General features: G+C 41.7%; 1 protein-coding gene across 1 annotated transcript in view; it reads left to right on the top strand.

Annotated features, from left to right (window-relative positions):
* Positions 1-25,831, top strand: part of IMPG1 (interphotoreceptor matrix proteoglycan 1) — a 171,555-nt gene that overhangs the window by 142,777 nt on the left and 2,947 nt on the right. Inside the window, exon 11 of the mRNA XM_007953258.1 lies at positions 24,975-25,170. Within this exon, the coding sequence (XP_007951449.1) occupies positions 24,975-25,170 (196 nt within the window). The remainder of the gene's footprint in view (positions 1-24,974; positions 25,171-25,831) is intronic.

Raw genomic sequence — 25,831 nt, 5'->3', positions numbered from 1 at the left:
AGTCTCATCTCTCATTGGTGAGAATGTCTGGGAGTTCTTCTTCCAGGTGGCAGCACTGACCTTCGAGGCCAACGTGCTGGCTGAGTTGGAGAAATCAGGGGTCCAGCACACTGGGGATATTGTCCGCATCAAGAGTGATGACAGCAATCTCTACCTAACTGCTAACAAGAAAAAGCCCACATGTTGCCCATGAGGAGTGAAGGGTCTCACTTCCAGAAACTGTCCAGCCCTGGGAAACTATGCCACCCTAACTCCCTCAGATCTTGACCCCTGGACATTTGCAATGACTAGTTTTTTTAGACCAAAGAGCTTCCCCTTGGCGGCAGTACCACCAGAGGGGCACCTTGGACCATGCTAGTCACTCTGCCCCCAGGCACCATGCCAAAGACTGGATGCCCCAACTCATCCCCAAGGGCTCTCTAGGGTACCCAGTAGGTAGGGGACTGACAATTTCTACTGTTTTGCTCAGCCTGCTGGGCATGAGGATGCCTAATCATACCAGCTCACATGTGCCTTATTCATTGAAATCTCTGTGTTATTAGCAAAAAGAAAAGAAAAGAAAGTAGGTGGGAAGCTGGTAGTGCATCAGGAGGTTACCTTCTGGGGACTGATGATGTTAGCAGAAAGCACAGCATAGCAATGGCCTGGAGGTCTATAGTCCTGAATGTGAACAAGGTTTGCTGACAGCAGTGTGTTATTTAACTATCTAAATTTCTACAACTGAAAAATGGAAATAGTAGCTGGGAGAATGTTTACAACAATTAACATGGTGCTGGAGACGTTATAGGGGCATAATGTTACCTAAGGAGCTCTGGTGGCATAATGCCTAAGGCATTTGACTGCTAACCAGAAGGCTGGTGGTTCAAACCTACCAGCCACCCCTTAGAAGGAAGGTTGGGCAATCTACTTCCATAGTGATACTGCCTCAGAAACCCAAGGAGTGGTCACTGTGAGTCGGATGCAACTTGACAGCAGTGAATATGGTTTTGGTTTTTTTGAATGTTACGTAAAGGAGCCCTGGTGACACAGTGGTTAAGTGTTTGGCTGTTAACTATAAGGTCAGTGGTTTGAACCCATCAGCTACTTCAGAAAGATGTAGAGATCTGCTCCATAAAGATTTACAGCCCTGGAAATCCTATAGGGCAGTTCTACTCTGTCCTACAGGATTACTATAAATTGGAATCAACTTGACAGCAACTAGTTTGGGGTTTTTTTTTTGGTTTAATGTTACCGACCCACCAGCCACTCCTCAGAAGGAAAAGAGGGCAATCTCCTTCCGTAGAGATATTGCCTCGGAAACTCAAGCAGGGGTTGCTATGAGTTGAAATCGACTCGATGGCAGTGAGTTGAGTTATAATTATAACAGCACCTTTATTAACTTGACTAAGTAATAATTTGTGAAGCTTTACCTACATAAGGCACCAGTGAAAACAATGAAAAGTAGCATGACAATATGTTTATGTGGGGGCTGAAGCTGAAATTATTGTTACTAATTTCTTGTGAATGGTTGTCTTTGTAGCTTTTCTTCTCAAAAGCCAACAGTGAGCCATAGAAATGATTGGTGCTAGTATCAGTTTCAGTCCATGATGGAATCAAATATAAGCTGAGCTTCTTAAGTATGCCTCCAGGCTGCCCAGTAGATTATGGAGTAGCACACCCTATTTGCACTTTGAGTAGTGAAACAATAGGGCAAAATCAAGGAGCACTGGAAATAATAGATCAACCAACTCTTCTTGGCAACATGGGAAATTACCTGCCTACTTTCCAGAAGTAGCTCAACCCTGAGCCTGAAGCAGTTCAAAATACCTTCAGAGGAGTAGATTTGTGAAAGCCAATAGAAGCAGTGCAACTGAATAAATAATACCTAATGAATGAATGAATGAATGATCATTCATGGTATCCACAGGGGTGATACTTTGCAAATACCACTGAAATGTTACACTCAATTTTTAGAGAAACTGATAGTTTGTACTGTATTCCTAATTAGATACCTGAACAATGAGAATATTTGAGTTTAAAATACATTTTAAAAATCACAGAATAATGAATGGTGGATGGTAGAGCCTGCCAGGAAATGGCTGTGATGAGCCAGCTGAGTAGTTCATGAACCAAAGGGTTTGAGGATAACAGGATTAGAAATCTAAATATTAAATTTATAAAACTTAAAAATAAACAGCAATGAACTTCATTTATTCCTCTATATAAATCAAAATGGATAAATGCAACAGCTAAAATGTATCAATCCGATCTCCTGTTTGTAGTGAGAAGCTATGGTACAAACCTGCCCTCACTTTCCAATCGACAGTGAACAAGGAAGGAAGAAGGCGGGAACAGGCAGAAAGGGGCAGGCATGGAGTGAGGGTGGACATAGGAGATAGACACAAACTTGGTGGGCTTCCTCTCAGTGCTAGGGATCTTCATTTAGCCATTTCACCCAAGACAAAGGATTGTTGTTGTTATGTGCCGTCTCTGACTCATAGCAACCTTATGTACCACAGAATGAAATACTGCCTGGTCCCATGCCAGCCTCACAATGCATGCTATACCTGAGCCCATCACTGCAGCTACTGTGTCAATACTTCTTGTTGAAGGCCTTCCCCTTTTTTATTGACCCTTCACTTTTCCAAGCATGACATACTTCTCCAGGGAATAGTCCCTTCAGACAGCATGACCAAAGTAGGTCACGTGAAATCTGGCCATTCTCGTTTCTAAGGAGCATTCTGGCTGCACTTCTTCCAGGACAGATTTGTTCGTTCTTTTAGAAGTCCACGGTACTTTCAGCATTCTTCACCAACACCACAACTCAAAATCATCAACTCTTCTTCATTCTTCCTTAATCATCGTCCAACTCTTACATTGATATAAGGAGATTGAGAATACCATGGCTTGGGTTACACGCATCTTAGTCTTCAAGGAAATATCTTTGCTCTTCAGCAGTTGAAAGAGATCTTTTGCAGCAGATTTGCCCAATGCAATGCATCTTTTGATGTCTTGACTGCTGTTTCCATTGGGCTTGATTATAGAACGAAGTAATATGAAGTCTTTGACAACTTCAATCTTCTCTCCATTTATTGTGCTGCTGCTTATTGGTCCAGTTGTGAGGACTTTTGTTTTTTCTTTATATTGAGAGGTAATCCATACTGCAAACTGTAGTCCTTAATCTTCATCAGTAAGTGCTTCAAGTCATCTTCACTTTCAGCGAGCAAAGTTGTGTCATGTGCGTATCTCGGTTGTTAATGAGGCTTCCTCCCATCTTGATGCCATGTCCTTCTTTATAGTCCAGCTTCTCAGATTAGTTACTCACCATACAAATTAAATAAGTATGGTGAACAGATACAACCCTGGCACACTCCCTTTCTGATTTTAAACCATGCAGTATCCGCTTCTTCTGTACGATTGATGGTATCCTGGTCTGTGTACAGGTTCCTCATGAGTACAATTAAGGATTCTGGAGTTTCCATTCTTCTCAATGTTATCCACAATTTGTTATGATCCACACAATCAAATGCCTTTGCATAGTCAAAAAACACAAGTAAACATATTTATGGTATTCTTTTCTTTGAGCCAAGATCTATCTGACATCAGCTATGATATCCCTTGCTCCACAACTGCTTCTGAATCCAGCTTGCATTTCTGGAAGTTCTCTGTCAATATACTGCTACAACCATTTCTGAATTATCTTCAATAAGATTTTACTTGCATGTGATATCAATTATATTGTTCAATAATTTCCACATTCTGTGGAAAAAAGGATAGATTCACTCATATAAACACCAAGTGGACCTTGACCATCTTCTAGATACTTAATCCAATACTAAGCATTTGTCAACTGCAGTATAGCATGAGCTCTGGTAGCATAGTGGCTAAGGCACTAGACTGCTAACCAGAAGGCTGGCGGTTCAAACTCACCAGCCACTCCTCGGAAGGAAGATGGGGCAATCTACTTCCATAGTGATACTGCCTCGAAAACCCAAGGAGGGGTCACTATGAGTCGGGTCCGACTTGACAGCACATAACAACAACAACAACATATGAAAGTTGGTCCCTAACCAAAGAAACTTGCAGTGTGTGGCTGCAGAAGGACCTTAAAGCTATGCTGTGAATAAAGCAATTTCTTTTCCATTCAAAAAAAAATTTATGTGCACATTCTTTGTGCCCTTCAGGTTTGGGAGTCACTAGTGGATAAGGCATTTGGCTGCTAACCAGAAGGTCAGCAGTTCAAACCCACCAGCTGCTCCATGGAAGGAAGATGGGGCAATCTACTTCCATAAAGAGGCTGGTTCACAATGGCTCTTGGAAGGGGTAACATTTGACCCTTCAGTGATGGCAGAGCTGAGGAAGCAGGAGACTGAGGAGATGGGGGAATGTGACAGGCCTGTAAGATAAGTCTGGGCCTGGGGTTATACTCCTGAGTCTTGTGTATTTATTGTTTCTTCTTTTAGAACTGAAATTTATCAACAGTAAACATTTGGATCTTGCCCTATAGTTTCCAAAGCTTTTCATGTACAGTAAAACCAGCAAAAGCCAGAACCTGTGTAAAGCAGAAACCTGTGAGAGAAGGAAAACTCAAATACTCCCCACTAAAAGGAGTGAAAAACTTTCCTGTCAAAGATAGAAAACTTGTGAGACCCTGGAAAAACAAGCAGTCCTGTTGAGTTCCACCTTTCACAGGTCTCATTGAATATTTGCATTGAACATGTTATTTTCAACATCATCCTGAAAGTAACAGCTGTTTTGATTTCCACTTTATGGATGAGAGTATTGAAGCTCATGAACCTTTGTATTTTTCGTTTCTACCCATACAAAAAACCTGAGTCATGGCTATACTCAATACTTTCTCCTATACTTCTAAATACTCTCTCCACCCAGTCAGCAATCATCCCTGGTTGATTATATATCCTAACTCCCCCTTGTCTGCCACTCCTCTCCATCCCCACTGCCACCTCTCAAAGTATTTTGAACTTTGAACTATTTCCAAAATGTTAAATATTGTTTAGCAGTTAAAGGATGACACCAGAGGATTTATACCCTTGTCCCAACTGGTATAGAATTCATTTCTGGTCCATTCAGAAATCCCAAGGAGACAGGGCATCTTCAGAGCTTGAACTCCTCTGGCATTTACCAAAACTCTCCATTTCATCCCATAGAGAAGAAAAAAACAGAGATAAAAGCAGATGTCAATGTGCAGGGTGTCATTGACTCCCACCTATGCATCATCCAGACCAGGTTATGAAGTTTTCAATAGACAGCTGATCAAATTCTGCCATGTAATCATTTCATTAATCATTAAATAGGGATTGGCTGGGTCTTTTTTCCCCTTTCCTTTTTTTTTTTCTCTTTTTTATTTTATGGTCATTTCTTTTTCATTTGGTAAGAAAAATGCTTTAGAGTGAGAGCATGTGCAAACTAGAGTATATAAAGTGAAAACTACTCCTTCAATCCCAATAATGAAGAGGGACAGAATGAGACCAGCACAAGGTCAGGTACACACACTATTGCAGATTCACAAACAGCTGCTACTTCACACACTATTCCCAGCAATTCCTCTCTGTGCACAGCCTAGTTCTGATCCAGGAAGAAGGAGAACAGCACTAGATTCCACAACCATCTCTTCTGAACAGAGTTGATTAATTTCTTAATACTATGAATCTGCATACCTTTTAAAACTTTGTGAACATGAAATTGAGAATGCTATTCTAAAACAGTGTCTGTATAGTTACAGTAAAGTGTTTCTAGTAGCAGAAAGTCTATAAAATTTTCTTTGGGGGACATATGTACACAGTCAGTATATTGATAGATTATAAAAGAAGTTGTGTATTTAGAATTTAAAATAAATGAAAGGAAATATGCAGTCAATGATTTCCAATAGATTTCTTTCCTTTTGTCTAATCACAGCAATATGCCATCTATTTCACTCCTATTTCTTCCATGTAACTGTCTGATCCAGACTTTCTCCTTTTGGTGGTATATTTGAGTGCTAGCTGTCATGGTGACTGACAGGCAAGCTGATTAAAATGTCCTCCTAGTACAACCAAGCAGTGCAATGAGCTGATCACGCTGCCTGTAAGGTCTCTAGACCCCAAGTGAAGATAATTACTTCAGGTTCCCTGTTCAGGACTCAAATTCCAATTTACACTGTTTCTGTATCTCTTGCTGGTGTGTGTATTTCTAGTATTGAAGGCTCAGCCAATGCACAGCAGCATAAGTAAGAGAGGCCTGAGGGGTGCTGATGATCAAAATCTCAGATAGAACCAGAAGGTCATTTTAGCAAATATAGGAAACTTCCCTGATTCAGGTTTTTATTTTTACACTATTTGCTTGAACTCATTGGTGCTGGTCCAATCTGCTGAAGAAATTCTCCTTGAAAGAGAATTAAAAGGGAAAATCTTTAGAGAGAAAGAGGGCAGCTGCTAGAGATATTTTATGTCAGTAATAAATACTTACCTGTGTCTATAGGAAAGGATATCAAGAATCTAACCTTGGAAAATAGAGATGGTAGCCTATAATTTTAACAATTTCCTAACCAAGATTGCCAAATACAGCAAAATTGAATTACTGTATTTCTCACTGCTTCTCAAAAAAAAAAAAAAAAAAACTAAACCAAACTCACTGCCCTCGGGTTCATCCCAATTCATAGTGATCCCTCCTTGGGGTTCCCAGGTGGTATCTCTACGGAAGTAGATTGCCCAGTCTTCCTTCCAAGGAGTGGTTAGTGGGTTTGAACAACCAGCCTTCTGGTTAGCAGTCAAATGCATTAGGTACTACGCCACCAGAACCCTTCCCTTACTACCTTTGTGGTAGATGTAGGGAGATTAGAGCTGGTGTTGTGCTATCCTAGCTTGCATAGCACTAGGAGGGTAAGCAGGACCTCTCACCTCATTCTCTCTGCCTCTTGAACCACCCTACCCTTCTCTGCCTCCCCAGCCATTGTCGAAGAATAACCCCCACAGTGTCAAAACCAGAATTCTTAAACAGAGAGGGAGAATACGTCTAAGTTGTATTGAACTCATTAATAAGAGAACTCTTATTAAAAACTCTTGCAAAAGGAGTTCTAGTGGCATAGTGGATAAAGCATTTGGATGCTAACCAGAAGGTCCAAGATTCAAACCAACCAGCTGCTCCACAGGAAGAAAATGAGGCAATATACTTCCGTAAAGATTTACAATCTCAGAAACCAGTGGAGGTTGCTATGAGTCAGAATGGACTTGATGGCAGTGGGTTTTGGGCTTTTGATGGCAAAGCTGGTTTAAAAGAGGGTATGGGGACAGCAGAAGGGTATGGGAATAGCCAAAGAACAAAAATATTGATGAAAAAAAATTAAGTTAAAGATAAAACAGAAAATAAAATCATCTGGTCAATTTTATATACATTAACTTGTAACTTTATAGAGTTATAAAACATCTGAGCTCTTGTAAGCAGTAAATAGTCTAACAAAGTTACTGCCTTCTAGTGCAGGGATCTGCAAACTCTCTCTTAAGAGGCCAGATAGTAAATATTTTAGGTTTTGCAGGCCAAAATAGAGGATATTATGTAGGTACATATATAACCATTTTAAATTTAAGCATTTAAAAATGTGAAAACCATTCTTAGCTATTAAAAAAAAAAAAAAATGTGGCTCATCCAATGTGACCCACAGGCCATAGTTTGTCATAGTTTGTCAGCTCCTGTTTTAGAGGGAAGGGTGACCCTTAGATGGGATTATTAGTGCTCTAGCAGAATATTGAAGGTCATGCATTCATTTTTGTACCTTATTTTCAAGTGTTGCATAATTTTTCTTAAACCATTAAAAAGACCCTATCTCCCACTCCTTCTGGCTCTGGTCTTTTACTGATTTTCAATAAGAAGTTAGGCAAGTAAATAAATCCCTGTTCATTGATACATTCAGTAAACATTGTGGGTTATCTGTCAGGGGTCAGACACTATTATAGGCACCAAGACCCAAAGTGAATTAGCCCCATCTTTGCCTTCAACGGGCTGAATGCCCAGCAAGGTAAACAGAAGTATATATAAACAGCCGTAAAGAATCTTTTACATACTATGGTAGTTAAGTTTGTGTGTCAACTTGCCTAGGCCTGGTTGAGTGGTTGGGCAGCTGATGGCAGTTATTACCTGTGGTGAGACTGACAATTAATTCCATGGTGGGATCTACCACAAGCAGCTGAGTAGCTGCTTTAGGGTCTGCTTCCCGTATATAAGCAGCAGCTTTGGGAATGGTCTCTAAGCATGCTTGAACCCTGCATGTAGCTGAGTTGTTGTTCAGCAGCCTGCCATGCTTTGCTGATCATGGGACTTTCAATGAACTTGAATCAATGGCCTACAATGTTACCAAATATTGGGACTGTGTCTTTTTACTTATTGACCTTGGGTTTATCAGCCTCAGCCGCTAGCAGCTGTCTGAGAGAAGAGAAGCTTCTAGCTTCAGTGGGCCAGGAACAGGAGGCAGAACTGAAGCTCAAGGTTGAAGGGCTTTAACCCAGCCCCTAGAGCCTGGCACTTTGAACTCGGACTTAAAGCCTCCAAAATTGTAAGAGAATAAACTCTTGTTTGTTAAAGCCATCTCATTTGTGGTATTCCTGTCAGAGTGGCACTAGGTAAACAAAACAAATACTATAATCAAGATATGACGCACAGAAGAGAAAGCAATTAAGTCTACAGAAAGGAGAGGGTATCAGGCCAGGCTTTCCAGAGATGGTGACATTGAGCTTCTTGTTACTATGCTATTGGCACAGGCCCCAAGGAGAGAAGGGCAGAGAGGGACCCTTGTAGGCAGAAGAAAGCTACAGACATTTCTGGGAGTGTCAAGGTACTTCAAGAACCCCACCGTGACAGCAGTTTCAGATACAAAATAAGGAACAAACGTTGCTCAGCCTAGAAGGAAAGGAAAGCCAGGGTGACACACTCCACTTAAAGCCAGGTTGTTTAAATAAAATCCAAAAACCAAAGCTACCGCCATTGAGTCATTTCTGACTCATAGCGACACCCATTGGACCCCTGCCCAAGGTGGTAAATGTTTATGGAAGCAGATTGGCTCATCTTTCTCCCACTGAGCAGCTGATGAGTTTGAAACATTAACCTTTTGGTTAGCAGGCAAATGCCTTACCCACTACGCCACCAGAGCTTCCTTTTATTTAAACAAAAGTCCTTGTTAAACTTTTCCCATCTACTTTGATGTCCTGTATTTCTGGATTTTCGTGTGGTTGGGGGTGGGTATTATGGTCTTATTATGGTCTTTCAAAGTCATATTTTTTTTTAATTTTTGAAAAAAGTAAAAAGTCTTCAAGCTGCACACTAAACATTTTTAAAGTGTTCTTAAATTTATAAAACAAAAACATATAGCTCATCCTTCAGAAACTACTGCAAATTTGGAAAATATATAGTAAAAATATAAAGGATGCGTAGGTTAATTCCTTTTTGAAAAAAAATTAAATGCAAAAATTAATTAAAATATCTTGATATAAAAATACTCCCAAAAAATTTTTAGAGAAAACTGGTATTAAGGAGAGGGATTTTAGATGAATTGATCTCCAGCATGTGGGGTAGGCCTGGGAGAGAAAGACCAGTGCTGAAAGTAAAAATTTGAGAAACCTCAGTTGAAACTCCAGAACAGGTAAAAATTGCATGGGAAAATACATGGGATGATAGGAAAAGAGGGCTGGAATAGAACTCTGAGAAGCCCCAGCACTTAATGGAGAAATAAGAAGGTTATCAGTGAAGGAGACCAAAAAGGAACAGGCGATGAGGCGGAAGGGAAACTAAGAAAGAATGATGTTGCAGAACCCAGTGAAGGAGAGAAGAGCATGAGAGATGGCTCAGCAATTTCAGAAGCAGGGCGAGAATAATGGGTGAAAGTCAGTTAAATTGACACATTAGAGGTCATTAGAACGCTCCACAAAAGCCATCTTGGTGGGGTGGCAAGGCTGGATTTCAGGGAGGTTGAAATGAAATGGAAAATGAGAAAGTCAACAAGCCCTGTCTACTTCCTCACCAAATATCAGTTGAGAAAAATATTTGCTGAGAAATACCTGAAGAATATGTGGTCCACTCATGCCTCTGGAAAGTGTGAGTTTTATTTCTGGATTCAGAAAAACTATCAGAGACCTGCCTATTTAGAATGTATTGTTTCAGACCCTTTTTGATCTGCTTTGACTGCATTAGGCGGTGGTGACTGCCTTTAGCTGACACTAAGGGGCACTATCATTCCTACTGAGGAGCTCTGGTGACACAGTGATTAAGGCATTCAGCTGCCAACCAGAACTACAGTTCAAACCCACCAGCCACTCCATGGGAGAAAGATGAGGCAGTCTGCCTCTGTAAAGATTTACAGCCCTGGAAAGCCTCTGGGGCAGTTCTACTCTGTCCTGTTGGGTCACTATGAGTCAGAGTCAACTCATTGGCAGTGGTAATTGTTCCTATTATTGTATTATTGTAGCTGACACAGCTCATACCCTGTGGTGATTAGCCTCAGACCCTAGGGCTCAAAGCAAATAGGATCAAGCCAGGAAGGAAGATTTGTTTTCAAAGCCTACACAGCCAATATCAGCACCCAGCATTCTGCTTCCCATACAGTAACTAGAGTCACTACATTTGAATCAGGAGACAGCTCAATGCCAATGCTGTTTTTGGTTTTTGGGTTTTTGGGTTGTTGTCCCCCGCCCCCCAATTAAATAGCTTCTTTCTCCCTTCCAACAATCTCCCTGTGACCTACATGGATGTCACTTTCTTAAGTTTCTTACTATATGATTTTACACAGCTTTTCCACAGAGCCCACTACATCACTGCAGAGAAGCTCTCACTTCAGGACAGCACACATACACACACACACACACACACACACTCCCAGAACACTCAGGCTCATTGATTATCCGGTAATCCTAACTTCACCCCTTCTTTCTCTCAAGTTATTACCTTCCTTACCTTACAAATGTCACAACCATGATTTGTCTCTCCGTCCCTGACTCCTATGGTCCCATAACCCCCAATAGTCAGGAAAATATTGAACATGTTTCCTATAATACCACTCATTATCCCCTTTATGATGATCCATCCTAAGAATTATTTTTCCCTTAGGCCTCAAGGCCAGGAAAATCTTTGCACCATTTTAGGCCCAGGAATAATTTTTAATCTTATAACACAAGAATCTTGAAATTGTCATATTTACTGTTTTTCTTTGGCTATTAAGAAAAACAAAGCCAAATCGGCAAATCACCTTTGGTAACTGCCCAAATCATAAGGCCTGCCTTTCTGTGTTCTAACTCTCCCTGTATTCATCCTAATTCATCCTTCCCTCTTCTCTCTTGTCACTGATTGCCTTACCTGTTTTAAAATTGTGTTTTATTTATGCACACACATGCATATTTTGTGGACTTCCTCATATGCTTTCTGAAAAAAAGAAAGATATCAATATATCTGAATTTCAAGAGAAGGAATCTGTGTGAATTTCTCATTTGGAGAGTTTTGTGGTGAGAGAAATGAAGGATTCCTGAGCATCTTTATTGTCTGTATGGAGTGCAGACCCACAATGTCAATGACAAGATTTAACTTCTAGATGGTTGCTATCAATTTGGAAACAAAAATTACTTATTTCTGTTAAAATACAACTAAATTGAGAAGGTCCCTAATAGTAACAGTGGAATGGCCTGTCTGTGGAGGGTATGTTGGCTAACTCACCCTTCTGGCAACCCAAAATAATGGTCAGACCTGAAAGGTAAGGACTAAAATTACCAAAAGAGTAGAAACTGGGAGAACAGAAGAAGGAAGGACCATTCCAGGGGTCCTTGGAACATCAGCTCTGAATAACGCAAATGCAGCCACTGCCGTGGAGTTAGATCCGATCCATAGCGACCCCTCCTTGGGTTTCCGAGGCTGTATCAGTATGGAAGTAGATTGCCCAAACCCACCAGCCTTCTGGTTAGCAGTCAAATGCCTTAGGCACTACCCCACCAGAGCTCCCAAAAATTTAAAGCAGTTTAAATCTCAACATGGTACATTTTCATACTAAATAATTACTCCCAAAACAAAGCAAGACTAGCTTCTTTAAGTTCCCGAGATATTTACAATACCATGTAAAAAGCAAATTCTCTGAAGCTTTCCCCTCATACATTTGTATCCATTCTAATTGTGTACTCTCGAGTCAATTCCAACTCATGGTGACCTTATAGGACAGGGTAGAACTGGCCCTACGGTTTCCAAGGCTGTGATCTTTATGGAAGCAAACTGCCACATCTTTCTCACAGAGTGGCTGGTTAGCAGACCTTTCAGTTAGCAGCCAAGACTTCAACCATTATGCCTCAAAGGCTCTTTGTGAGATATCCATTAATCCCTCACAACTAATAAAGTTTGAGCTCTTTGTTCTAAAAATGGTGAGGATGGGTTTATTAGTTAGGGTCATGGCTGAAAAATAATTCAAAAGAGATGTAATGAGGGAATATTGATAGAAAGGACAGCTGGGTTAAGAAAACTAACTAGATGAGGCATTTCAAGGATCAAGGGCTGAAATTAAGTGCTCCTTATAAGTGAAAGCCACCACTCATCTGTCAGTTTGCTGTACTGTGGTGGCTTAGGTGTTGTTGTATGGCTGGAGGCCCTCAATGAGATAGATTGACACAGTGATTGCAACTGTGGACTGAAATATAGCATTGATTGGGAGGATGGTGCAGGACTGGGCAACATTTTGTTCTGTTACACACAAGGTAGCTATGAGTCAGAATCAACTCTGTGGCACCTAACAAGTGAGAGATCAGGACTTAGTACCTGAAGGAGTAAGGTAAGGGAACAGGGGTTCTACATCAATTTGAAAGAGGAATTAACTCACAGCATCTGGGAGGCAGAACAAGTAACCTCTAAAACCATGGCCAGAAGAGAGTGAGGGTGGGAAGAATAAGTAGCCCTCTTTCACTCTCATCTACCCATCTCTCTCTTCCCAGTCTCTCACTGGCAAAACCTAACCTGAAGCAAAAGAGTAAGGAAGCCAGGTTGATGTAAACCACTGAAGTCCATTCTCAAGACCCAAAGAGGACAGAGAATGGGTGAGGAGGGAAAGTAGGCATCATAGTACGACCTTGTGCAACGGTGTTATAAAAACTTCAAATACTTCCACATATAGACTAAATGAGTGTAAGGAAAGGACATAGTCTTTCTTTTCTGTGTCTCAAGCTTTATATTTACAGACAATGCCCAGTCACATCAATTATTTAATTCCATTTACAAAATTTGGAACAAATTCCAATCAGGTCTTTTTCTTTTCTTTTTGTCTGCATTCAACCCTCTAAACTGCTTAATGTCAAGGTGGAAATGTAGTTTGTGACGGTAGTACTGGGAGAGGGCATTATTACTCCACAGCTATTTTTTAACTGGGAGCTCTGGTAGCATAATGGCTAAAGCACTTGACTGCTAATCAGAAGCCTGGTGGTTCAAACCCACCAGCCACTCCTCGTAAGGAAGGTTGGGCAATCCTACTTCCGTAGTGATACTGCCTCGACTATGAGTCGGGGCCGACTCGACGGCACATAACAACAACAACAATTTTTTAACTAAAGAGAACTTGAAAATCCTTGTGAGATTGCTAGCTGAGGATTATTCTGCATTCAGGACAGCAGCTGAATTCCTGGAAGCGTACTTTAAATGAGGGTCAGATATCCATTTGGCCAAATAACATCTGCAGAGGCACAGACATGCAGAAGTTACAGACTGTTATTATTGCATTTGGTTTGCAATTCACCTTTTGAAAACTCCTTGAATAAATTAATCTGTGATCTAAAAAGTATAAACCAATGTTAGAATTTTCTGTGATTTATCAACTGAAAAACCAAATAAATCACGACTTGCTCAATATTGTGCCAGCCTCCCCAGCAACTACAGTCATCTTTCATTTAGACTGCTATGAAAATTCTTCAGAAACATGAAGGGTTTTTATGCCAGTTATCTGTGCAGGTTGAAGAATTCAAAAATGCAAAATCACGTATAACTTCATCTAACTTACTCTCTTCTTGGATTCCTAAGAAGTCTCCTCAAATATGGGCAGACCACAAAGCTGGTAAATGGTAAATATTGAAATTAATTACAGTCTGGCATCCAGAATGTGTCTAGTCAAAACGTGGATCAACAAACTCATCTTCTCTGGAAAATGCATAATTTGCAAGACTCCTGTTGTGAATTGAATTGTGCTCTCAAAAAAAAAAAAAAAAAAGTGTTGAAATCCTAACCACTGTCCCTATAAATATGACCCTGTTTGGAAATAGGGGTTTTCTTTACTATTTCATTAAGTCATACCTGAGTCGAGGAGGTTTTAAACCTAATCACTTCTGAGTTATAAAAAGTCAAATAGACCCAGAGACACACACAGGGGGGCAGACAGAGCACCAAGGAAAATCAAGGACATCTGGGACTACCAGCAAGGAAGGACCACTCACTAAAGCCAAGATCTGAATTCAGACTTCTAGCCTCCTGAACTGTGAGAAAATAAACGCCTGTTCTTTAAAACCAACTACTTGTAGTATTTATGTTAGGGCAGCACTAGGTAACTAGGACAACTCCCATCTAATCCTCACCTCTGAAAATGTTGTAGACGTCACTTATCACAATAATACAACAACATCAACAATAATAACTACTATTAATTGACATTAATTTCTTTTATTGTGATTTTGGTGAAAGCTTACAGAGCAAATTCATTTTCCATTCAGCAGTTCATGCACATTTTGATTCATGACATTGACTGCAATTCCCCCAATGTAACAGCTCTCTTCCTACTTCCCTCCTATGGTTACCTTCCCTGTGTCCTTCTTTCCTATGCATTCCTGCCTGCCCTCTGAGCTGTCTCCCTGTGCAAATACTGCCCTTCTGATCTCCCATGGTTAATTGTTCTAAGGAGTGTACCTACCTGGGGTAAATGTTCACTTTATATGCCTGTCTGTTGTTTAGCTGGAAGCCATGGGAGTGAGTTCAATTTCAGACCTGAAGAGTGATTAGGGCCCATAGTCTTAGGGCTTTCACCAGTTTCTATCAGACCAGTAAGGCTTGTCTTTTTTATGATTTTGAGTTTTGTTCCACATTTTTCTGCCACTCTATCCAGCACCTATTTGACACTAATTTTTAATTTGACATTAATTTTTAATGTTAATAACTATGGAGTGTAGGTATTCCCTCCCCCATTTTACAGTTGGAGAAACTTTTTCAGAGAATATAACTAACTTCTATTGGTCACACTATTACTAAGTGTTGTGTCTGAGACTCAAAACATGATCTGTGGGCCTCCTTCCTCTCTACCCCACTACCTTTTCACCAAAACGAATCTTGTAAACCCTCCTGCTGGAGATGTGTAGAGTGTTTAATCTACTTAGAAAACTGATAACACACTTCAGTTTAATTAATTCTAAATGAATTAAATCAGACTTTATACTTTACCAAGTGAAATTTCTTTTAATATTCTGCCATATTCTTAGAACACAAAACAAACAAAAGTGTTTACTCTCAGAAACAAGTCCCAAACTTCCAGAAGTCCCGATTATATACACTATTGGCTCTGCTAGAAATGTTCCTTCCCAGCCAGAGGAATCAGATATTCTCCTCCCAGGACCCACTCGACAGCCTGTTACCTCTTTTACCTTTCACCTCTCCTGTGTCCCTGACCCTGGCTCCTGGGCTTACACAGCTGCTGCCTTTTGCGTCCTGGGATGCCCATCTCTAGGGATTAACTGTTTAATGCCTACTTTCACCAGGGAACCCCAACATTGAATGGACTGCCGGATACTTTTCACCCCTCTCCAGAGTTCTAACTGTGCCCTCAACCCACACCCAATGGACCTCCCTTGAGATGCTCCTGGAGCTTTTTATCCTACCCACTAATGCAAATCCCTTCCCACAAGCCTGGGCCTCAGCTGGCTGCAGAGCCATAGCCCCAGTTTTTGCTGTCAGAGTTCTCCCTCTACCTGCTCACCCTGGACACCTAGGTCCTCTCCTCACACCACTGCATTACCTTGTCCTCAGTTTGGCAGATCCAGTAATGGCTGGGAGCTGAGAACATTCTTCAGCCTCACATTCAGAGCAAGACATGCATGGGCATTCACACATCCACTCAGGCAAGAAAAAATTACTGAGAGCCTACCATCAAGTGTGTGGTGGTGGTTCTTCAGCATGATAGAAAATTAAAATGAAACCCAAAGTTGCTCACATTATTTGCCCCTTCAAACCTCAGAGAACTCCCATTTATAACTTACTCATGTCTACAAATGTATATTAAGCACCAGCCATATATATGTAGTAAAAGAACTAACAAACCTGCCCTGGAAGAAGTGCAGCCAGAATGCTCCTTGGAAGCAAGAATGGCCAGACTTTGTTTCACCTACTTTGGTCATGTTGTAAGAAGAGACCATTCCCTGGAGAAGGATATCATGCTTGGTAAAGTGGAGGATCATCGAAAGAGGGGGAGGCCCTCAACAAGATGGATTGACACAGTGACTACAACGATGGGCTCAGGCATAGCAGGGATTGTGGAGCTGGCACAGGACCGAGCAGCATTTCATTCTGCTGTACATAGGGTCGCTGTGAGCCAGAGACAACTTGACAGCACCTAACCTAACTTGTATGTGATGCTGTGTTGTCATTGAATAATTACTCACTTTAATCCTACCCATCAGGAATAAGTCGTAAGTAAATTATTTTTGGCTAAAAACAATAAAACAATGAAGCAATATAATAGTAATTTAAATGTAGATTTTTGTTGTTGTTGTTAACTTTCTTTTAGTTACTGACTTGTATAAACAGTTCTGGAGGTACCTGCCACACACAAGTGTGTCCAGCCAACACGTTAGCTGCTTTTATTCAGATAGAACAGCCAGTTTGGGAGATTTAGATGTGAGCTGGAAGATAGCTAGTGATCATTTGGTTTAAATGCCTTATTTTATAGAAGGAAAAACTAAGACCCAAAGAAGCTAACCTAGGTCCCCAGGTCACAGATAATTTCTGATAGAAGTAGGTTTTCCTGCCCACAATGCTTCCCATGAAGCTTCAGAATTGAAAAGGGAGACAAACAGTTTCACTTCCTCTGACACTACTCTCAATCCCCGCATGTCCTCAGGATTAAGACTAATAAATCGGATGAACCTGCTGTGGAAGGTGTGGTCCTTTCATTATATTCCAGATGAAACTTCACTCAAGGGACCTATTTATTCGAAATACTGAGCACTAGGTACCAAACATGCATAAAAGTGATGGTCACACCTTGAGAAAAGCACTCTTATCTTATCAGGGCTGCATTATGATACTGTGGACCTCTTCCTTTATAAAAGAATATTTTTAAATTGTATTTTACAACTCAGTACAGAGGGAAATATAAAACAGATTGGATTGTACTAGACTTCTGAATTTGAAAAAAATTAAAATATTTTCATGGGTCACTAAAAGTAGGATGGGCCCTAAGAGGGTGCTTTCTGTACCCTGAAGACTAATCTATTGGAGTGTGTGCCTGTCATTCTCTGATGTCCTAGGCAAAGTAATGATCCCCCTAAACCAGTTGCCATCAAGTTGACTCCGATTTAGGGAGACCCCATGTGTATCAGAATAGAATTGTGCTCCATTGGGTTTTAAATGAGCGATTTTTCAGAATTAGATCAACAGGCCTTTCTTCCAAGGAGCTGCTGGCTGGATTCAAAGTCCAACTTTTCAGTTGCAGTCCTTTAACTCTTCGCACCAGTAGGGTTCTTAAAGAATCCCTTCAAAAAACAAACCAAGATGATAACCATCCAGTAGATTCCAACTCACAGCGACCTCCTCCCTCCCTGCACCTTGGGTTTCCAAAGCTATGAATCTTTACAGAAGCAGACAGACTCATCTATCTTCTACAGAATGGGTGGTAGGTTTGCACCACCAACTTTCTGATTAGCAGCTTTGGTAGTTATGTTTGTGTGTCAACTTGGCTGGGCCTGTTTGAGTGGATGGGCAGCTAGTGGTAGTTATTCCCCATGATGACACTGGCAATCAACTCCATGGTGGGATCTACCACAACAGCTGAGTAGCCGCCTTTGGGATGTGATCTGCTTCCTGTATGTAAGGAGAAGCCTTGGAAATGGTCTCTAGTCTATGGCATGCTTGGACCGTGCATGTAGCCAGGTCGCTGCTCAGCAACCTGCTATGCTCTGCCGACCTTGGGACTTTCAATGGACTTAAGTTAATGGCCTACCATGTGGATTGGTAACATCAGGACTGTACCTTTTGGCTTGTCGACCTTGGGGCTTCTCAGCCTCAGCAGCCTGCAGCTGTCTGAGTGAAGAAATGCCTGTAGCTCCAGTGGGCCGGGAGCCAGAAGCAGAGCTGGACCCCAAGGTTGAGGGGCTTTCACCCAGCCCCTAGAGTTTGGCACTTTGAACTTGGACTTAAAGCCTCCAAATTGTAAGAATAAACTCCTGTTTGTTAAGGCCATCCCATTTGTGGTGTATTCCTGTCAGCCGGCACTAGGTAACCAGAACAGCAGCCAAATGCCTTAACCACTATACTCAACCAGAAACACCTCTAACTCAAAGTCATAGCCACAAAGCCTTGGTTACAAAGTGGTGGTTGAGGGGACAAGGCGACACTAACAATTGCCCCCTGCTGCACCCGTGTGGCCCGATATATCCCGTCTCTGATTCATCTAAAATCTGGTCACTTGTTCAGGCATGAGGCTTGGTCACGCCTCTGGACTCCAAAGCCATATAAACTAACCTTTCGAAATCCAAAAAGAGATCAAGGCGTTTCCACCACATGCCGCTAGCCTGGCCAACGCAATCTGCCGCTGTGATCCCAAAGTAACAATGGCTCTATCAGAGGTCCCGGGAGTTGCTTCTGCCACCACGCTAATTCCTTCAGACCTCGCTACCCTCCACCGGAGCGCACCGCACAGTGATTTTTAAGGAGGCAGAACGTGGTTTCGGCACTTAAAATTACATCCCCGCTATCTGGTCCCACTTCTCTTGCTATTGAGCGCCATCTAGCGAAGAATAGGTTTCATCACTTCTAAAGAAGCCGTCCACAAACAGGACCCCAACAGCCCCTGTGCCCCCGCCAGCCTAGTTTTACCAGTCTGGCGCAGCAGGACTGAACTGAAATACTGTCCTTGGAGAGGACCCAGACACTGAAACGCTTCGCTTACTAACGCTTGAGTGGGATGGCGACATAGCAAGAGAAGAGAAGGATGAAGTCGTAAATTAAAGACTGGGGCAGAAAAACAACCAAAATACAGTAGTACAGAGGACAAGTGGGCAGAACCACCTGGAAGACGTCGCAATGAACTGAGTTGGTGGAATTGCAGAAATGAGACAGGCAGGAGACCGCAAGCCTCAACCTCTGAGGTCTGGCAGACTGAGAGAGCCTGTTTTCTAGGGCTGACAAGCATGATAGCACACTCAGAGGGGGACCAGAAATACCTGGTTTGAAATGCAGACAGTCTTGGGCCATCCGGGACCTATGATCTTCTTCAGTTTATAAACCCCGTGATGCAAGGACCATAATCTTTTTGCGTTTACCTCAAAATGTTCCCCGCAGGCAGAGGACATTCATGTAAATGATTTTTTGATCACATGACGGAGAGCTGAGAAACAGTCCTCAGCCAGCCAGTTGGGAATGCTTTTCTAGACCTTTGAAATGCACACAAAAGACATTATATAAGCAAATCCAGAGGAGAAGCTGATACATAAAATGTGCTTACACTGAAAATCTCTGTCTGATCTAAGTACTTCTGAGTCCTACATGGCAGCTCACTTATTTCAAGCCATATTTGTTGCTGTCGTGTTTGAACACCAGGAGGGAAAAACTGGAACCACAGTAGTGTCAGACTGTACTTCCTACAAGTAAACATTCTGTCTCATGAAGGAGTGGTGGCAGACCTGGTTGTCAAGCTTTTGTTTATCAGGGAAAGCCTTTGTTCAAAGGAAAGCATTCCTGGAAGTCTGATAGGTAAAATCAATGAGAACGGAGATGCTGGCCTCCACCGGGGCTTCTGCTTACTGGCTTTCATTCCCTATTTGCCAGTTGGAGCCCTGAAGTGTCTCCTTGAAACTCCACATTTGGAAACCATTAGGATGATGTCAAAAGCCAAGCATTGTAAGCAGATAGATAAAATGTTAATCTTGGTTCATACTTTCCAGCTAAAATGGGCTTGTTTCCCCACCTATGAAAATGAAGTCAGAAATATCTACTCTGGAAGACTGTTGTGAATATTAATGAAAACATACGCCAAGCATAATGGGCCCTCCAATAAATGGAAACATTTTTTTCTATATGAATAATTACTTTTGCCACTCCTGGAGAAACCAGGAGAAATTCAGCACCAGGTCTGAATGAAACGGAATTAATGCGCTGGTTATAGCCAGAATTCACATAGGAAAAACTAGAGCAGGAGCCCTGGGTACCAGGATGGACCTGAGCCTTCCCCACTGCTAAACAGCAGCTACTAACACTGTCTGATTCACTAAGGTCGAGTGCCCTGGGCTGCCTCTTCGGACAGATTGTCAAATTTACTCTGCAGAAGAGTTATCCACATGGACCAAGAATAGAAAATTAAGATGTTTTGCCAGCCAGCAGTTACAGTAAGCCCAAAGGATGCCCCAAACCATACTAGATGTTTATTTAGTGTGGTGCAGGCTCATGAAAACCTCTCTAGTGCCGACCATAAAAAAGTGATCTATTTAAAGGGGCTTTAAGCCAATCCAGGAAGCCAAGGCAATGACAGACCAATTGGTCTATGTATCAGTTATAAGGGCCTCACTACCTCAGATCCATATACAATTGGAATATGACTTGAAAATATTTTCCTAGAAAATGGAGAGAGCTAATTTTTCTCTTCCTAATACACTATGGATCTCACATCTAGTTTCTCCTGCCTCTTTCCAAGAAATGGAGACCACGTCCAGAATAGAGCATTTTAAGTGGTTGCAACATAATGTTTAGATTATTAATATTGATCAAATCAAGAGCAAAGAGTGGGAAGTTCAGAATAACTTGTTTTGTAAAAATGCCCAGGGATGGGTTATGGAGAAAGCAAATATTATAGCCTTCTAATGAATGAGTCCATCATTCTACAGTGAGAAGTCTTAGGGATATGACAAAGAAAGAAAATAACAACATAGGTGTTTTGGTTACCTCTAGTACCACTCTAACAGGATTACCAGGAACGGGATGATGGCTTTAACAAATAGGAGTTTATTCTCTTACAATTTTAGAGGCTAGGAGCCCAAGTTCGAAAAGCCAAGCTCTAGGGGTTGGGTGAAAGCCCCTTAACCTTGGGCTTCAGCTCTCCCTCTTGCTACCAGCCCACTGAAACAAGAGGTCTCTCTACTCAGGCAGCTGCTGGCTGCTGAGGCTAATATGCCCAAGGTCGACAAATAAAATGGCACAGTCCCAATATTACCAAAGCACTTGGCAGGCCATTGATTCAAGTCCAGAATAAGTCCCAAGATCAGCAGGGCAACACAACAAGCTGCTGAACAACAACTTGGCTACATGCAGGTTCAAGGGTGCCATAAGCCAGAGACCTTCCTCAAAGTGTCTTCTTATGTACTGGGAGCAGACCATATCCCTAAAGCAGCTACTCAGCTGCTCACAGTAGATCCCACCATGGAGTTGATTACCAGTCTCACACGGGGAATATCTACATCCAGCTGCCCAGCCACTCAAACTAGGGCCAGCCAGGTTGACACATAACCTAACTACCACAATAGGGAAAGCTTTGCTAAAGAAAGTTCCACTCATTAAAATTTCATTCATCATAGAGCCAATCTCTTCTCTTCTATTTCTCTCATGGCACTTTCTCCACAGAATCAGCCCACATCCAATTCTCAGTTGCTGCCTAATGCCCAAAGTTGTAGGTATCCCTCGAAGGATGATATGTAAATAAAGAGGGTTATGTAGGTGAGATATTTTTAAAGTAGTAAGCGTGGAAGCAGTATGTGTTGTTTCACAAACTAATGATGTAAATATAGTCTCTTTCCATTATGATTCTAATGAAATGCCTTCACATGCCATATTAGGAGATGATCCAACAGCTCCCCCTTGGGGCCTGTGATGGTTATGTTTGTATGTTAACTTGGCTAGGCCTGGTTGAGTGGCTGGGCAGCTGGACTCCATGGTGGAATCTATTGGGAGCAGCTGAGTAGCTGCCTTTCGGTGTGGTCTGCTTCCTGTATATAAGGAGAAGTTTTAATAATGGTCTCTAGTCTATGGCACGCTTGGATCACACATGTAGCTATGTCGTTGTTCAGCAGCCTGCCATGCTCTGCCGACCTTGGGACATACAATGGACTTAAGTTAATGGCCTGCTGCGTGGTTTAGTAACAGCGGGAGTGTGCCGTTTTACTTGTCAACCTTGGGGCTTCTCAGCCTCAGCAGCCTGCAGCTGTCTGAGTGAAGAAATGCCTCTAGCTCCAGTGGGCCGGGAGCAGGAAGCAGAGCTGGACCTCAAGACTGAGGGGCTTTCACCCAGCCCCTAGAGCCTGGCACTTTTAACTTGGACTTAAAGCCTCCACATTGTAAGAATAAAGTCCTGTTTGTTAAGGTCATCCCATTTGTGGTATTTTCTTGTCAGAGCGGTACTAGGTAACCAGAACAGGGCCCTTCCCTTCCCAGGAACTTCCCCTCACACCATGCACAAAGCTGTCATGACCTTGGCAACACCCATCTTTACTGAGTCACAGCTCCTCCTCCACAAAGTGAGCAATCAATGTAGATGATCTCTAATAGTGCCTTCCAGCTCTAAAATTCTGTCTATATGATATCCAAAATTTTATATATGGGTAAATTTAAAATTCAAAATAATCAGCTGGTCTGGAATTATTACTGCTGAGGTCTTGAAGGGCCAAGTTGATAGTTGCTGAATTAATTAATGAATTAATTAATGGATTAATGGCATTTGTTGAATAAATGTATGTCATCTTAATACCCAAGAAGGTATACCTAGCAAACAAAACCTGAACGGCATTATGAAGGTCTCTACATCTCTGTAGACTGGTCATGAATAAATAACACGGGAATAGATTCTTCAAATATACATGATTCAAGGCCCCCAAATTTGGATAAAATCCATTTCTGTAATAGTGACTTTATCTTCGAAGGAGGAGACGTATACTGTGCACTTCAACTGACACACAGCCTATGCTTCCAGGTGGAAGGAAATTACAATAAAACAGAAACATTTGTTTTCACAGGGAAACTCTTAGTTATCATAAACGTTCTGTGACTCTTCAGAGGGGCAGAATGATGCAGCCAGTTAGCTTTCTCCGTTAATATATTGCTTCCTGCAGAGAGAGGGAAATGGAGCCTCTGACTGTTCCCTCCTGGCTTCTGTTTTCAAGACTATGGTCCTGAGAGTAAAGTTGCTGACAGCTGTTATTTACTAAACCTGGCCCTGGACGTGAAATCACCTGGATTGTCAGGGTAGATTTGAGTTATTTTCTAAACAGTGACAAGGATCCCTTAACAAGGCCAGCTTCAGGAACTGGGAGGGAAGGGAAGCTCCTTCATATCATTGAGGCCTGGTGGTCTGTAAAGGACCTTCAAGTTACAAAATAAGACAAACTTCACATAAAGGCTGTTAGCAGGTCTTCCTTGGTGGAAGAACAAAAATATGTTTTCAAGGACCCACTCTTGCTCAAACTCTGGTATGGTCTGACAGATCTCCCTCACTGTCGTTCCTTCCACCACAAGGAGGATGGCAACAGTGATTTCATAGCTCTTTATTGGAATACTCACCCCAAAAGATGGGTGATTATCCCTAGACACACACACAGTTTCCATGGTCAAATAAGTACGGCAAAGCAACAGACTATTTTCTCTGCTTCAAGATTCACAATATGAATTAAACCAGAAAAATCAAACCCACTGCTATCAAGTTGATTCCGACTCATAGCAACCCCCATTAGGTTTCCAAGGTGGTAAATCTTTACAGAAGTAGATTACCCAGTCTTGCTTCTGCAGAGTGGCTGGTGGGTTTGAACCACCAACCTTCTGGTTAGCAGTCAGATGCCTTAGGCACTGTGCTACCAGAACTCCTAGGTACAATAAGCATTAGCCTAGAAATTTTAAGTGAAAATAGAAGGGGCTTGGGTAGAGGGAGAGAAAGGAAAAAGAGAGCAAGGGAGACAAAACCTGTTATGTTTATTTCACCCAGCATTTCTTTAACCTTAGTTAGCCACTGAACATTTTTTAGTATAAAACTTACTAAATCCCGCTGAATTAAAATTCTACAAATGTTCCCACTTAGGAAATACTGGAGCTGATGATCACCGATTCCTAATTCTAAAAAGTCTAAGTTCTATTTACCATCCTTTTAAAGCACAATTCTCATCATTCTCCACCCCCGCTTAAAAACTCTCCACTGTTCCCACCTGCCTGTAATGTCCAAATTCCTTAGCATGGTATTCGAGGCCCTCCAGAATCTAGCTTTAGTTTCCTTTCTCCCCACTCATGAGTTTCTGCTGCCTCCAAACTGGACTTGCTCTGCTCTTTCCTGCCGACCATAAACATGATCTATTTAAAAGGTGTACCTTTCCCACCTCTGTGCCTCTGTTCATAGTGCTGTCTCCATTGAGAATGGCTTTGCTACTCTTTGCACAAATGCACCAAACCAAACCAAACCCATTGTCATCAAGTTGAATTCCAACTCGTAGTGACCCTATGGGACAGAGTTTGCATGTAATATTTAGAACTAAATAGGTTATAACCTCTGTCTATAATCTCATTTTTGAGAAACAGAAAGCTATGGCTCAGACAATAGACAGACATATAGAGTGACATCAACCAATGGAGACATTTGTCAATAGAGTTTGTCAATAGAGGCGGTTTTTTTGGTTGAGTTTGTCAATCAGTTTGTCAATAGAGTGACATCACTCCTGGGCAACCCACTCCAAAATGGAGTGGTGGCAAATGACTGAATCTCTTGCCTTAAACTTCTGCCAGTTGCACTGCTTACACGTCCAAGCATTTATTAAAATCTTTCCCATCTCTCACAGCTGATCAAGAAGATCTCTGCAAATTCCTAGCCTGTGGACAATTTGCCCAGTGTGTACTGAATGAGTTGACTGAGGACGCAGAGTGTCGCTGCAGACCAGGATATGAGAGGCAGGAGGGCCTGGACCACCTGGACCCAGGCCTCTGCAGCCCCAAAGAAGAATGTGAGGTCCTTCAGGGAAAGGAAGCCACTTGCAGGTAGGTCAAGCACACTTACTTTACAGACCAAAGAATTCATTATTCTAAGAAATCTATTATTAGTCCTTTAAACCCGTGATTCTCAAACTTCAGTGAGCATTAGAATAATCCAGAGGAGGGCTTGTTAAAACACGAATTGCTGAGCCCAGCTGTGCTATTTCTGATGCAGTATGTCTAGGGTAGGGGGCAGGTAAGGTTGAGGCTGCTAGTCCAAAGACTAATGCTCTAAGCCTTATGCAGTATTTTCTTAAGACCAAGAGGGTTGAAAGGAAATTGTGTCAGCTTTAGGACAGTATATTACATAGATAATCTACTTCCGTAGTGATAACTGCCTCGGAAACCCAAGGAGGGGTCGCTATGAGTCAGGTCCAACTCAACGGCAAATAACAACAACCACCACCTTAATTAGGGCTCTATGTCAGAACTGAGTTTTGAAGGAGTCATAAGTCAGGGACTACCTGTATATATTTTATATTGTTTTTTTCCCTTTTTGCAAACAGTAGTGTTCATCAATTCATCATAAGAAATCTGAAAATTATAGCAAAGTATCATTTGTAATTCAGCACATTAATCACTATTTTTTTTGGTTTACATGTCTTTATAGAGTTTGCTTATATAGAATTTCCTAAAGCAAAATGGGACCAGATTAGTTTATTGTTTT

Source organism: Orycteropus afer, unplaced genomic scaffold (assembly GCF_000298275.1).
Source record: "Orycteropus afer afer isolate SDZICR_OR568_19922 unplaced genomic scaffold, OryAfe1.0 scaffold00380, whole genome shotgun sequence".
In the NCBI taxonomy this organism is placed as follows: domain Eukaryota; kingdom Metazoa; phylum Chordata; class Mammalia; order Tubulidentata; family Orycteropodidae; genus Orycteropus; species Orycteropus afer.
The sequence above is the reverse complement of the archived record's forward strand: the minus strand, read 5'-3'. Positions and strand labels throughout refer to the sequence as shown.